This window comes from Tribolium madens, unplaced genomic scaffold, assembly GCF_015345945.1.
Source record: "Tribolium madens isolate multiple individuals breed KSU strain unplaced genomic scaffold, Tmad_KSU_1.1 Scaffold_91;HRSCAF=231;Tcas5.2_LG7, whole genome shotgun sequence".
Taxonomy (NCBI): domain Eukaryota; kingdom Metazoa; phylum Arthropoda; class Insecta; order Coleoptera; family Tenebrionidae; genus Tribolium; species Tribolium madens.
In genome coordinates, this window is record NW_025401063.1 from 7640907 (window position 1) to 7656501 (window position 15595).

A 15595-nucleotide genomic window follows, 5' to 3' on the forward strand; every position below is an offset into this window, starting at 1 on the left:
AAGGGTCGTTGCTTAGGAACGATGACTGTTTATCAAAAGGATTTAGGAGTTTTAGGTTAATGCAATGTGAGATCTCGTCGAGTATATAAACGAGTTACAGGTGTCAGCCTGAAGTGGTAAAGTTTACTTTAGTGCGACTGCTGACGAAGATACGTCAAAGGTAACCAAACAGATTTATAGCAAAAAAGACAAGGAGACGAGAATAATGATGTGTTGTTTATATTTTTCTTGACTTTGCGCGTTTATTAATTTAATCTAGTCGGCTTGGGCCATAAAGCTTCAGTTACGGTTTATTCATTTTACGGAACATTGCCGCGTTATGTTTTCTTTGTTCTGAAGGTTTTCCGATTTCTTCAAAACCATAAATTTCAGGATTCAGCTTCGTGTTTATGCCATAATGCCGTTAGTGACGAACTGAAACTTTATTTGTTGGAAGAACATATCCATGTTAAGCCATCAGTGACTTTTAATTACGATGCTTCAGTAATTAAATTTTATACTAATTATCAAATAGTTGATGGTTGCGCACAGTTGATCATACTTTTGTTATCAGTTTCAATAATGCAAAATATATTCCGTGTCAAGTGACTACGGTATTATTAATGAACTTTATATCTCTGTGCTTGATCGTAAAAATTTTAAAAACATCAATCATTTTTTTTTATAAAAAGCTTTTGATGATATTATCTAATATGCTGGATATTTTTCAAAAATAGAACATGATTAATTGTAAGATATTGCGATTATGCCTGCAAATTTGGAATTATTTTTATTAATGAATAATTAATTACTATTTCAGGAAGCATACGAGTAAATCACTTGAATTAATTCCAATACTTTAATATTGAATACGGAAATAAATGTAAAATGTACACAAAGCTTTTAAAAAGTTTTTTTAATACTATGATTAGAAATTTCCAAGAACAGAGCAATTATTCTGCCAGTTTTTAAAGAGCAAAATTTAATTTGTAATGCGTAAATAACCAATTAATTAAGCAATTTTCAAAATACAATAAAATTTTAATTGTTTGCTAATATTCACGCATTTGAGCTTAATTTGATTTTACAAAGCTAAAAGGTGTAAATTCTGATTATGGTATAAAAAGATTAGAATGTTTTCGACAATTTACACTAAGAGTCTTAAAGTATGTCATGCATTTTTTTTTAATTTACTTGTTTTATTTCTCATCTAAACAATTAAAAATTTAATAAGTTTATAACGCTCGATTTCCAAAACTGAAAATTATACACAGGTCAGAATTTAGTTTGAAGCGAATGCAACATCTTTACATAAAATTAATTTTAAAGAGTTATTGGAATTTTAATTTACTTGCTAACGAAGTAGCTTAGTTACCTGTTTAAAAACTAGTTGAGCTATAATCCTGGTCGCATTTGTACGCAGTAGTCCTGATACAGTCCTGTTGATCGATGCAGCGGTAACTTTAGTGCATGTGCTGCCATCTGAGGGGACACATGATTAAAATTTTCTTGGTCCTTATTACCCTTCCTGTGATATTTTTTTTTAATCAATTATATCAACCTTTCTTGTGAAGCACTTATTGTTATAACACTTATTGAATAACACTTTATTAATTGAATTTAGTACACGATTTAATTAATACGATACAAAAAACATGTTAAAATCAAGCTTGTTTAATTTCAATTTTGTAAAAAACTGCACCTTCGTCGTTGATGTAAGTTTCTAGAACCGACATGGGAACAGCAACACAAAATCCACTGTCGATGATATCGTCAACGTTTTCCATAACGTCGTCGTGACAAATTTCGGAAAATTCTAATTTTCGGTCATTAAATTGGTCTGTGAAAATTTGGATCTAAAATATTACTTAATTAATAAAAATACATAAGAAATTTGATCAGAAATACTTCAAAACAATATAAAATCACGTCTTCAGGTCGTCCGATGTACTGGATAACCCAATACATGATGCCATCTCTTAATCTTATGTGTACGTAAAACAATTCGTCAAAAGCCATCATTAGCTGCAACAATTACAACGTGAAATCCCGCAAAATAAATAAATTACTTACATAAACTGTATAGTCCGGTTTGTCTTGCTTCCACAAACACACATTTTCATTCCCGATCAAGACGTTATTGTCGTGTTTGTCCACATAATGTTTTTTCAGTGTATCCCTTGTCCCTTGCCAACTGCAATACTTGTCGAACATACATCTGTAGTTTCTGTAGTCACATATCTGGTGATGTTCTGCACATTCTTCTAGTTTCATGTAATGTGAACATCCTCGTATCTCATTATTGCAAGGGTAATGAAGCACCGAACTTACACTTTCCAATGAAAAGTTTCGAATATCGCTCATTTTAAGTTTACAAATCGGACATGAATTGATGTTCCAGCAGAAACTACAAATACTGTGTCCTGAAATACGAAGTTACGTAAAGTTTTCGAATTTTTTACTCACCTGAAACACAGACGTAGATTGGAGCTTTCATGTATTGACAACAAGAGGGACATTTAACAACTTTTAAAAGTTCGCTGTTTAAAGAATTCATGATGGTTAACTCTCTGGAAAATGTGGAAGAATAGTGAGGTTTATCGCGTTTCAGGGAAGTTTTTAGCATGAGATAAAGGTTCTTTTGTCAATAAAAAGTCGCCGATTAAGATAACACCAAATATTTATTTGAAAATAATAATTATCAAAGGCTCGACTTTCCACCTAATTAGTAATTTACTTTTATTATAAGATTCACATGACATTCTTTAAAACATACAAATTATAGAAATCGTTACCTCCTTATACATGGTGCGCCAGAACTCGCGCCCCAGAGAAAAATGCCATATAGGGTAAGACACCAGGAACATGGAAAAAATGTTAAAAAAATTTTATTTATAAAAATCTCGAAGTTATGAGGGTTTAAAGTTTGCACTTTGACTCTATTTATTTCTGTTGGAAAAATAATTTTCGAAGTTTTTTTTCTATAGGCTATTAAAAGAGGAAACAAGGAAGCTGTATCCTAAATTTTAACTCTGTTCAATGTAATTTGTGGCTTTTATTGGCAAAAATTTTGTCCCTTTACTAAATAATTGTAAAAAAACAAGATCATCAGTATTCTTAAATAGATATAAAAAAATGTCAAATGTCAAAAAATAAATGTCAAAATTTTTTGACAGATAGAATTTTTTAAACATTTTTTTCATGTTCCTAGTATCTTACCTTACTTGAAAATTTTCTCTGGGGCGCGAGTTCTGGTGCAGCCCTGTATAATGCGTTTTTTTTTTATATAAGAATACATTACAAAGGAATTGAAAATACTTTTAAAATATATTACCAATGCTTTTTGGATACGCTTAACGTTTTCACAGTTCTTTGAGTCAGAAAATTGCCATAACCTTTAAACAGAAAAAAGACCTTCTCAGCGTCTACTCAAAACGCATTATTGCCACCTTATGGCGAGAGACAGCTCAAATTTACTCTTTAATCACACAATTAGATTATTATCATTAAAATAATAATCATTAAAAAAGCGTTTCGAAAAGATTTTAAAATTTTGATTGTAGGTTTTTTACTTTTCTGAAAACATTTGGAATAAAATATTGGGACTATTGGCAGTGTCATTTGTGGCAGATTAGATTTGTACAGATCAATCAAAAGCTTTTTGTCGGTCAACTGCTCTCGCACGCATATTGAAAGGTCTTTTATATCCCTAATTGTGCATCTCTTTGAAAAAGGCCGTTAAAAAATGAACGAGCCGTTCGTCTTTTAGTTTCTTTTACGGTCGATCTTTTGTATATCGCCTCACCTCCGCTAAATGCTTTTATCTGTAAAAGCTCAAACCATTAACACCAAGAAGTAACAAGCTTTGATCCCTTTATATTATTTCCGCACGTTTTAATTAAAACAAATATAACTTCATTCCAACTTGGCAGATTCCCTCGAGGTGAAATCTCGACCAGATCCCGACCTTTGGAGTTTAATATTTTATTTTAAATCGATTTTTTTATTTCAGATGCGGATGTGGGCGTACTTTGGCACAACATAAACACAACACCGAAACTGTACCTCCATTGGCAGGAGAAATATGGTTTCCGAGCAGATGCACGACGGCATTGCCGACGGACGCTTATGGGATACTCGAGTTTCAGGGAGGACCTCATCCTTCCAAAGCTCAAGTAAGAGAAGAAAATTTTCAAATATCGGCCGACATTCCTCGGAAAATAAATAGTTTCTCTCGGAATCCTTACCGATCGTATTTAAGGAGTAATTGAAAATTTAATATTCTCAACGGCAGGCACGATCGGAATGATGCAAACTCAGTTTTACGCCACATTGACGATTTCTCTAAGGTTTTGTGTTATTTCGATCCGGTCTCGTTTATAGTTTTATAAATTGCAACAAGAGAAACACGATATCGTAGCGCAGCTGCCTTAAGTCAAATCCAAATGATCCACTATATCTTCCCTAGTTTATGTAATAAAGAAAGGAAATTTTCTTGTTTTTCCTTCTATTATTACAAATGAAAACGTACAAGTCTCGTCTTTTATATAGCCTGTTGCTTCACGTCAACGGTAGAAGCTTTTCTTTTGCCGGTACATTTCCGCGAATATTCTTCTACAATAATCGATTTTACGGTATTACTTGACCTCAAATGTTGTAAAAAAAACTGTTTTACCCTCGATTACGCCATTTGTTGACATAAAACAAATTGACCAGTTTATTAAAAATTTATACTCGATTTATTACATGAGTATTATTATTGATTGCTTGAAAAAAACCTGCTTTTATATTTATATTATAAAAATTTTTCAAAGCTATTCAAATTTAAATATTTATTCAGGATAATAAAGCCCAATGTTTCATATTCCCCAACCAAAATGTCAACATTAAATGGCCGCGATATAACAGTCTAACGCTATTTTTTGTCAATGGTGCGTTTTCATGTTTGAGATCAAATTTACCAGAAATTCCCTAATCAAATTCAGACCTACTTTCTGCAAATATTGTCTTGAATAAAGCCAGTTTTTTTATTAAGAATACATTCCGACGGGGAGAAGAAATTCAAAAAATTCTCAATTCAAGAAAATAAGTGAAAAACAATATTATTGTTTTAACTTTTCCAATCCTTGATTTGTTGTTTGTAGTTTGTTATGGATAGCGTTAATTGTTTAATATTGTATTGATTTCTAATAGTTGAACAATGCACCTCAACGCAAAGTATTGATTACTTTGCAGGTACTACTTTTGATACAAATTGTTTGTAATTTTTCCACCGACGATTTATCAATAATTTAAAAAGTTTGTTCAAAACTCCCTGGAACTGTGCATAATTTATTATTTACGATTACGAGTGACTGTAATTTCACAGATTGGATGCTGCAGATGCTGCGATTCAGGCTCTCATAAACAAGTGTAATACAAGCATGATTTACTTTCCTAATAAAATCCGTAATCATTCCAGTTCGATGCGAATAAATACCATTTATCTTAAAAATTCCATATAAAGCGCAATATCGAAACTACTTTTTATAAAATCATATTTTTATCAGGTGAGTTTTGAGGTTTTGTCATTGTTGAATTTATGAGAATTCGGTTCCCGGATGCGGAAGCTGGAACTGCCACGAGGGAAACGTCTTTATATAGTGTACATAAACTCCATTATTATCCCTTGAATATTCTTAACCCCAAAGTTGAGACAGCTCGGGTGGCCACAAATTTTTGAGGTTTCTAAAGTAATTATTATGACAAAGGGTGGATTATTAACTAAATAAAATGAGGGATTTATTGTCAAAAACTCTTTAGGACAACTTCAATATTTATAATGATAAATTGAGATTTTTACAGCTTCAAACCGCATTAATAGCATTTTCTACTTAATCATCGTCTTGTGCAGCTATCTGTCACTATAGGTTTTCTTCCGACTTGGTGGCCGACCTTACATTTTTCTTTATAAAAAATTACCAAGTTTATCCGTAAACAAAGTTCTAATTTTAATCGATATCAAGGTTCATTAATGTAAAATAATGGTCGCATTTGAACTACAATTGGATTAATTTCAGCCAATAATGTCCGACATTCCAATAAATTTTATGAAATTTTTTCCAATTTAGTGCTCCTATGTTAACACACAATGGCCATGTACAAATAATTTCATGTTATGTTCGCTAATGGCAATTCTCGGTTTGCATCATTATACAAGGGCACGAGAGATGCATATTTGGTTGAAAATAAATTAATAACATGCACTCCAATATGTTCAACAACTTTATGCTTATATTTCTATATATTTCTATAATTGAGTTTGAAAAACGCGGAACTGATGTACGTTCCCCAAGGAGGCATAAAATGGTGGACGATGCTTCTTCTTTTAAATAAAACTTTAACAAGTTGTGAAATTTTCTTTTATAGTACATCAGAGTGGCTCACGATACAAAACCGGAACATCTCATGCAGCTTATTACGAAGGAGTGGAATCTGGAACTCCCTAAACTGCTCATTTCCATCCAAGGAGGAAAGGCTAACTTCGAATTACAACCAAAACTGAAGAAAGTTTTACGTAAAGGCCTACTGAAAGCGGCTCGCTCCACCGGTGCTTGGATTTTTACCGGCGGCACGAATACAGGTTCGATTTTAATTTCATTGAAAATTAGATATTGTGTGATCTTGAAAGTGAATCAAATTAAAGTCAAGGAGGGAGTTTGATTGAAACTTTTCAACAACGTGATACAAAATTCTAAGAGGATAGTTGTTTCATATAACTTTTCATTGATTTTGAACACAAACAAAGATTTTCCATGAAATGGAAATTTCGGAGAGTTTTTCACATAAAATTACATTGGCAATTCTAGCAACTTAAATTACATTCATAAAAAGAAAAATTGAGGTAAAATATTTTTGTTTAGTAAGGCAAAAAATATTTATCATGTTTCTTGCAAAGAAGAGTGTAATGCACAATTATTTGTAAATGATTAAAATTTTAAAGAAAAAAAAAAGAAATAGCAAAGTGTTAATGGCTTAAAATTTTAAATCTGAAAGCTGAAACATATCTAAGGGAATAACCAAACCAACATAAAATTCTATTTTATCTGTTTTGAAATGGGATGAATTTATCCTCTCTTCCAAGCGATAGTGTCAAAAAGCTCATCATAATCGAAATCCGAACGGTATATTTTATTCATTCTATGAATAAACACAAGCAAGTAGAACAAAAATGCATGCCATTTTGGAATGCAGTTGTAATTAGTATAAACAAATGTTGTGCTTAAGGTAATTATGTACACATAACTTTCACCTTGAAACTAGTAATTTATGTAAATCGTTTGTTATTACGAAATTTTCATTCAATTTTGTGATAAATTATTATTAACTAATAACCTTCCCATTTTTATTTGTTTTTTTTTTGACGTTTATAATTTAATTAATAATATAAGTCTAATAAATACATAATCTAAATAAGTATAGGCAACACGCTTTTAAAACCAAACAAGCTAAATAATTATAAACAATAAGTAACTATACAGGGTGTTTACGGTATTGAGGTTGAAATTTAAATGAGATGATATTCACGGTAAAAGAAAATTAATACGCTATATGAAACAAAAAATCACGTTGTTAAAGGAAATTATTCATTTTACACTACTTGTTGTTTGAGAACTGCTGCTTCGGCTGCAACAATGGCCAGTAGTATTATTACCTTGTGTTTCACTGTAAATCATAATCATGACAACCAATTTATAATTTTATTATTTTGCCATACATGTTCATAAATTTTGAGAAAAATTAAGAAAAACGAATCAAACCTGTAGGAAACCATTTCTCTGAAAGATATTAAACAGAAGATCTTCGAATTTTGATAAAAACTAAAGCAAAAGCAAATCAAATGATGACAGTGTCAAAACTATGAAATGACTTTTCTCTTTCATTATCATGGATACGATTTTTTAATCTGTTGCAACAATACAATTTTATCTGAACAAGGAAATAATTCCAGTGACCCTCAAACCGTGTACCAATATTTTGGAGTTAAATAACATTCTTGATAATAACAATTGTGTGAGTTTTTTTTCTCGGTTACAATGTTTCTGTACTCTTCTATTACTAGGTCAAATTTCAACTCCAAGACTGTAAACACCCTATATATTAAAAAAATAATGTGTCTAAAAGCGTATACAGGGTGTATAAAAAATAACGCATAAGCTCTCTAGTATGTTGTAGGAAATCTTTGAAGACATCTCTAAAAAATGTATTAAAAAAACATTTTTTTATTCAATGCCCAAAACGGCAAATCCTGTTCTTAAAAAACTTAAAGGTTAATTAGTTTTGAAATAAAAGCCTTTCTTTTTCTAATGAGGTATATTTAATTAACATTTGTATTGCTTAATTACTTATTTTCAGGAGTCACAAAGCACATCGGAGACGCACTGCTCCTTGAGCGTTCCCAGCGGACCGGAAGGGTAAACACCCTGGGCATAGCGCCATGGGGTATCGTCGAAAACAACCAAGAACTTATTGGTCACAATACGGAAGTGCCATATCACTCAATATCATCGCCCAGGTAAGTGAAACAAATTATCTCATCACCTCGTTGCAGTCGCTTCCGTTAACATCGCACATTCCAAAATCGAGAATCCGCTTATAATCCATTCGGGCGTTGCGTCGTCGCTATAATCTCTCGAGAATTCCGTTTGCAATGCTACCAGAACCAATTTATAATTGTCACTCGTTACCTCATGCCATTTCAGTCCTAGAATTCGCAAATTGACTCTGCACATCCTGCCTGCTCCTTCCTTAGTGAGGATGACAGTAATCGGGATTAAAATTTTGATATCTTCAGGTTTGAGCAAAATCAAGTTTTTCTGATCTGGACTTAGGCGATAGTTGATGTCGTCTTGAAGACGAATTTTGGCAGAGACAGTCATTAAATTGTCAAGTTCGTCGAGTCTGCCACTACTAATAATTTCGGTTATTCTACATACAGCTTTTGTCGATCCGTAAATGAAAGCTCCCTCCGAGAATTCGGGGTCCCAAATTTTTTTCAAATACTTGAAGCGCAATTTGGATTTCACCCAACGAAAAACGTGAGGCACGTAAATAAGGTCCGGCGTTTTAGGCATTCGGTAATTTTTGCTGCACGATTGGATGTAACGTTTTTCGGTTTTGAGGCGTGTACATCGTGAAGTTGGTTTTGAAATTTTGGAAGGACGAATGAGATGTGACAAGAAACGTGAGTTTAGTTTGGTTTGAAGCGAAACAAGGCGATTCATGATAGGGTTTTTAAATACATACGGAAATTTTGACGACTTGACATGAACGGGTGTCACTTTGACACGCTGTTGAAAACTCGTCACAAGAATGGTACCAATTTTGACTTGACTTGACTAAAATATTAGGGTTTATGTTTCTTTGGTACGAACAACAAACTTAATTAACTTACTTTTTTTAACTAAATCCTTGGTGAATTTGTTGAGGAAATCGTAAACAAACGCGACACAATCTAGCGGATAAAGTTGAAATTGAGTCGAGCAAATTACTCCATAATAACTCCAAACAAATCCCAAGCGAGTAGCGCGTAAACTAAACTAGTCTTGTGTAATCTGTACCATTGTTATTTCTTTTTAAATGAACGTTGATATAATACAACGGTAAAATAAAAATCAAAATATTTTGTTGGCCATTACCCATAAAACACGATGGAAACGTTACATTTTCAACTTGTATCAAATTTTATTTCGCATTAGAGTCAAGAAAACTCCATCATTGCAACTTCGCTAATAATTTATTACAGCCATAATTTCGTAGAGTGACTTTTTTAAAACACTTAGTACTGATCACATCGGTGAAAATAAGATATATTTTATGCATTCAAGTGGTTTTATTGCGTCTATTACTTGAAATTTAATGTCTAGAGCACGTGGTATAAACTAACACCGGATTATATTAAACGGTTTTATAGCATGTGAAACAAATTTTGTAATTTTCAGGTCCAAGTTTGCAGCTTTAAATAATAGACACGCTTATTTCCTACTAGTCGATAATGGGACTGTTGGAAAATACGGTGCGGAAATAGTCTTAAGGCGAAGACTGGAAAAATACATATCAAAACAGAGACTATATCCATGTTAGTTGGTAACAATTTCAGGAAGCAATTTCTAGTTTAAATGTTTTAGTTACCCAAAGTCCCATACCTATAGTTTGTTTAGTCATAGAAGGAGGTACTAATACTATAAGAGCTGTCCTAGAATACGTCACTGATGATCCACCTGTCCCTATTGTGGTTTGTGATGGGTCAGGTCGAGCAGCTGACTTAATTGCCTTCATGTGCAAGTAATTTAATTCAATTTAATTAATTTCGGCTCGACATTTCTGGTTTAAGGTATGAACTGTCGGTCTTAAAATCTATGCGAGACTATATTATCGCAACAATAACAAGAGCTTTTGAAGTTAACAGAGAGTTGGCCGAGTGTCTCTACGGCGAATTAATGCAATGTGTTGAAAATAAAAATTTGGTAACCTTTCTTCAACTTGGTATAAGAAGGTGATTAAAATTTTTCCTTCTAGATTACAGTTTTTCGAATTGCCGACAAATATGATCAAAAACCGCAAGAACTTGACCAAATAATGCTAACAGCATTGTTTAAATCCCAACATCTTTCTCCCACCGAACAGCTCAGTCTCGCGCTTACATGGAATCGAGCAGATATAGCACGATCAGAAATTTTTATTTACGGTCAGGAATGGCCACGTGGTGCTCTCGAGGATGCTATGATGAAAGCACTAGAGCACGATAGATGCGATTTTGTGAAGCTATTATTAGAAAATGGCGTTAGCATGCGAAAATTTTTGACTATACCTCGACTGGAAAACCTCTATAATTCCAAAGAGGGGCCTAGTAATATTCTCCGGTATATTTTGAGGGACGTGCGACCTCACATACCCGCCGGTTATGTTTACACTTTGCACGATATCGGTCTAGTTATTAATAAGTTGATGGGAGGTGCCTATAGGGCTTTCTACACCCGGAGAAAATTCCGGCCAATTTATGCCAAAGTCATGAATAAGGGCCAAAACATGCAACGAAACTCCACCTCTTTCGTCAAACAGTACGGTAACGCAATGAGTCTGTTGGCTCAAGCCTTGCCGTCAAATGCGAATCCTTGTCTATTCGATTATCCTTTTAACGAGCTTTTGGTAAGTTGGAGCAATAGAGGAGGACCCGAGTAATCAATTGTTTTAAGATATGGGCTGTGTTAATGAAAAGACATAAAATGGCGCTGCTTATGTGGCAACACGGGGAAGAAGCGTTAGCGAAGGCATTAGTAGGTTGTAAATTATATAAAGCCATGGCTCACGAAGCCGCTGAAGATGACATGGAAACGGAAGTTTATGAAGAATTGAGGAGTTACGGCAAAGAATTCGAAAATATAGGTTTGTGGATCGATTAAACGAAACGAAACTTGAAATAAATCGTGAAATTGCAGCTTTGGAAGTTTTGGATTTTTGCTACAGGCAAGACGACGATCAAACACAACAACTTTTAACTTGTGAACTACAAAACTGGTCGGGTCAAACGTGTCTAAGTCTCGCTGTCGCTGCCAATCACAGGGCGCTTTTGGCACATCCGTGCTCGCAAATAATTCTTGCTGATTTGTGGATGGGCGGCTTGCGAACACGCAAAAATACAAACTTGAAGGTATAAATAATTTTGTTTGTTTTTTTTTTTTTTTCATAATCATATTTAGATCATGTTGGGGCTTTTGTGTCCTCCATACATCCTGAAACTCGAGTTCAAATCCAAAGAAGAATTGCAATTAATGCCGCAAACAACTGAAGAACATATGGAATTGGAGAATGACGACGATGACAAGTCCGATTCCGACAAAAATGTCGATGGGGAAGTAAGTGTTAGTATTTTTTATTTTTTTTTTAAGTAACGGTGATCGTTGATCTAACGATATCTTTGTTTTATAGCGTAAAGTGGTACGAAAACATTATATTGAGCTTTATCCCAAAGTAAGCAGTTCTTATTTTTCGCACACTGAAATGCAAAATTGTAAATACCACAAAAAATTATCTCGGGAAATAAAGCACTATTCACTTTTTTACATATATTTTCTCTGACTTAGATTCTGTTTAAATTCTGTTCTATATTTAGTTAAGATTTATTTACTCTAAGCGTCTTTTCCAAAAATAACATTCTTTCACATTTATTATCCACTCACCGTTTCTATTAATGAAACTTTTTTAACTTGAAATTCTTATAAGGTGTCTTAATTTTCCTTGGTTTATTATTTCTTATAGAAACGCACTAGAAGTTTGAGTATGAGAAGCAAGTCTGCAAACCCTCAAGGTGTAAAGGTAGCAACCAACAAAAAGTGTTTCGTTGTTGCAAAATTTTCCTTTTTCACTGTTACACATATTTACATTTATTACACACCACATCACCCAAGCGCATTCAAATCAAAAAATCTGAAAAAAAAAGAGATGAGGAAATTGTGTAAAAAAAAATTTCCTCGACTCTTCTCACCTTTCTTACTACTTTATTGTATGTTGTATACGTGTTGAATGTCTCTATCCTGTCATTTGACACTAATACAGTGACCAGCTTCATGTTTTTGGTCTTCGCTTATTCTCTCAAAACCGCTTTCATTGTTATTTATTCCAGAAATGAGCTTTTGAAAGTTGATCAGTTTTTTGTAATTACAATCTTTTATAGGCTTTACTCACTGAAAATTTCATCCGACGCGAAACCGTCGTGCAAGAAAACGGCAAAGTGCTGTCAGATCCAGAAGAAAATAAATATCATGTGTTTTTCACCGACGTACCCCAAGAAAGAGTTTCCCGAAATCGCGAATTGAAAATAAGCAAAAAATTATACGAATTTTACACCGCCCCCATCACCAAATTCTGGGCCAATTCTGTAAGCACAAAGCGCCTCCTAAACTTCCAAACATATTTATTGTGTTGTTGCAGATCGCATACATAACTTTTTTGATAATATTCAGTTACACGATTTTGGTGAAAATGAATGAAAATCCATCATGGCAAGAGTGGTTGGCCATCTCTTTCATGTGCACATTCGGTTGTGAGAAATTAAGAGAACTATTTTCTTCCGAACCAGTTGGACTTAAACAAAAACTGGCCGTTTGGTGCTGGAATTTATGGAATCCGTGCGACATGGCGGCAGTTTTGTTCTTCCTAATTGGGGTCGCCCTCAGATTCAAAGAAAGTACTTTCGAAGTCGGGCGAGTTTTTTACTGTGTAAATAGCATTTATTGGTATTTGCACATTTTGAATATTCTGAGCGTAAACAAATATTTAGGTAAAGTGCCTTTAAGTCGATTATTTTTCCTAAATTAATTGATTGTAGGTCCATTGGTCACAATGATGGGTAAAATGGTTAAAAACATGATTTATTTCGTTGTTCTTTTACTCATTGTTTTGATGAGTTTCGGGGTGTCCCGACAGGCGATTTTATTCCCTGATAGCCCACCCAGTTGGGGGATTGCCAGAGATGTACGTGTTTATTTTGATAAACGACCTTTTTAAAAAATTAATACTTTAGGTGTTTTTGGAGCCCTATTTCATGTTGTACGGTGAAGTATACGCAGACAAAATCGACCCTCCTTGTGGCGAAGATGAAGAGAAGCCGTGTCAAACAGGCCGTTGGGTGTCTCCAGTCATTATGTCTGTGTACCTCTTGGTCGCTAATATCCTCCTTATCAATCTTCTTATCGCCGTTTTCAACAACATTTTTAATGAAGTGAATTCAGTAGCGCACCAAGTGTGGATGTTCCAAAGATTTACTGTCGTCATGGAATATGAACAGAAGCCAATTTTGCCACCTCCATTTATCATATTTTGTCACATTTATTTACTAATTAAGTATTTGAGACGAAAAATGGAAGGGAAGGAAGAAAGTTACGATAACGGATTAAAGCTGTTTTTAGATAGGGATGAAATGGAAAGATTGTACGATTTTGAGGAAGATTGTGTTGAGGGTTATTTTGCCGAACAAGAGCTCAAATTGCAACAGTCGACTGAAGAAAGAATAAAAGTTACTACTGAACGAATAGAACACCTCACGCAGGTTGGTGCAATATTTATTTAACTGTATAAAAATATATTAAAATAAATAATTTATTAGTTTGACGGTCGAACACATTTTTCGACATACAACCGCTTAATATTTGTTACTTGTATTGATTTTTGACTCCGTGTAGGCACAATTAATACAATTAGCTTTTCCAGTCTGTTAAACATTTCCCTTGAGCAACTCTGCGTTTCGAAAATTAGTACTAAATAAATTATTTATGGTGTAGTGAAAAGCAATAATTACTCAATAAACACTTGTTTATGTACTAACTGGTATTCGGCTTACGGATCCAATAAAAATGAAACAAAAAGGTCATTTCTGTTTATTTTATTAGAAGCTACTAAATTATCAAATATCTTTATAGCTTCACAAACATTTTTCCTTTCAGAAAGTCGAAGATATCAATACCAAAGAGAACATTCACACTACTGCCCTGCAAAATCTCGAATTAAGATGTCGCCGACTAGTGGACCAATTACAGGAAGTTTCGACTGAAATGGAAAAAATTCGCATTTCGATCGAAAGTCAATGTTCTACAACAGGACCATCGTTTGATGCTGGTTTTATACGCGAAAGAACAGTCAGTGAACCTACTGAAACTCTCGTGGAGGACATTCCAACCCTCAAAATTGGATCTTCGGTAACGAAAAGAAAGCCAATTGTTAGATCTTTGACAGAGGTTCGACCAGATGCTTACATTTTCGACAATGGCCAACATATCGAATACAGATATGACGAAGAGGAGGAGTGTAACGAAGAAATTGATCCATTACCAAAATCAGGTATTTGATAATTAGTTAATGAATCGAAGTTTGAACATCAAACATTTGTAGAAAGTCAACAACCCGTGACATTTGAGAGGCAACGAACCAGAAGCACCGATTCTAAAACATCGAACGATTCGGCTGAAGTTTCAGCCGATGATTTAGGGGCCCTAAGTTTGGAAGTTTTACGAAATTGGGCGATTCAAAAAAGGAAAGATTCGACGGGAACGGGACGGCGAAGTTCCGACGGTGGAAATGGTGAGGCTGGCAGTAATTTTATCATACTTATATTTATTCAAATTTCGTAATTAGTAGTTTTTAAACGGAGAAAATTATTTGGTACGTTTTGTTGTGTCGTCCGATTTTTTTAATCAAAGCACCAAACTAAAATGGAAAGGACACAAAAGACCGCACCAAAAAAAGAGTTTTTTTTCTTCACTTTTTCTATGTAGAAGATATTTGCTTCCAATTACTAACTGCTTTAGGGCAAGATTTTTTTAAAAAACACTGAGCTTATACTTACAACGCGCTGTATCTAACTGCTTTTGTATTTTTCCGCTAGCATGTGAAAAACTCCTAGAACATTTTTCACCACAAAGCCTATATTTCTACCACTATTACAGGAAGGAGGGTATGTTTTATTTCAGTTTCATTCTGATTCATCCCCCATCATAGTAATTCATTTTTTTGTGTTATTTTAATGGGAGTTATCGAAGAAATAAATTCATGTATTTATGTTTTCCATTATTCTATTTATTTT

The 15595-nt window shown here is 33.8% G+C and overlaps 3 protein-coding genes across 14 annotated transcripts in view; 1 reads left to right on the forward strand and 2 right to left on the reverse strand.

The window, feature by feature from the left end:
* Positions 1–15595, forward strand: part of LOC123011109 (transient receptor potential cation channel trpm) — a 51322-nt gene that overhangs the window by 32601 nt on the left and 3126 nt on the right. For 5 of the 11 annotated variants that reach the window (XM_044408409.1, XM_044408407.1, XM_044408410.1 and 2 more), the window contains 18 exons: positions 3992–4154; positions 6388–6601; positions 8374–8533; positions 9960–10096; positions 10146–10302; positions 10352–10484; positions 10537–11166; positions 11214–11403; positions 11457–11668; positions 11718–11879; positions 12277–12333; positions 12692–12895; positions 12949–13297; positions 13346–13491; positions 13541–14065; positions 14460–14853; positions 14905–15093; positions 15398–15466. In XM_044408409.1, the coding sequence (XP_044264344.1) occupies positions 3992–4154; positions 6388–6601; positions 8374–8533; positions 9960–10096; positions 10146–10302; positions 10352–10484; positions 10537–11166; positions 11214–11403; positions 11457–11668; positions 11718–11879; positions 12277–12333; positions 12692–12895; positions 12949–13297; positions 13346–13491; positions 13541–14065; positions 14460–14853; positions 14905–15093; positions 15398–15466 (4091 nt within the window). Of the gene's footprint in view, positions 1–3991; positions 4155–6387; positions 6602–8373; positions 8534–9959; positions 10097–10145; positions 10303–10351; positions 10485–10536; positions 11167–11213; positions 11404–11456; positions 11669–11717; positions 11880–11946; positions 11989–12276; positions 12334–12691; positions 12896–12948; positions 13298–13345; positions 13492–13540; positions 14066–14459; positions 14854–14904; positions 15094–15397; positions 15467–15595 lie in introns of all 11 variants that reach the window. The other 6 variants (XM_044408411.1, XM_044408406.1, XM_044408413.1 and 3 more) reach the window with 5 other exon arrangements.
* LOC123011115 (E3 ubiquitin-protein ligase Siah1-like) lies at positions 1560–2601 on the reverse strand. Of its 2 annotated transcripts, none has more exons than XM_044408419.1 (4): positions 2446–2601; positions 2053–2402; positions 1888–2004; positions 1560–1835 (listed from the first exon to the last, which is right to left on the reverse strand). In XM_044408419.1, exons 1-4 carry the CDS (start codon positions 2534–2536, stop codon positions 1644–1646), a joined length of 750 nt encoding a protein of 249 aa, XP_044264354.1. In that variant the 5' UTR covers positions 2537–2601; the 3' UTR covers positions 1560–1643. The 2 variants fall into 2 exon arrangements, with proteins under 2 accessions (XP_044264354.1, XP_044264355.1); XM_044408420.1 differs by having other exon boundaries at positions 2053–2386; positions 2446–2581.
* On the reverse strand, positions 8325–9332 carry LOC123011118. The gene has a single exon (XM_044408422.1). The coding sequence runs from the start codon at positions 9240–9242 to the stop codon at positions 8556–8558; it is 687 nt and encodes a 228-aa protein (XP_044264357.1). The 5' UTR covers positions 9243–9332; the 3' UTR covers positions 8325–8555.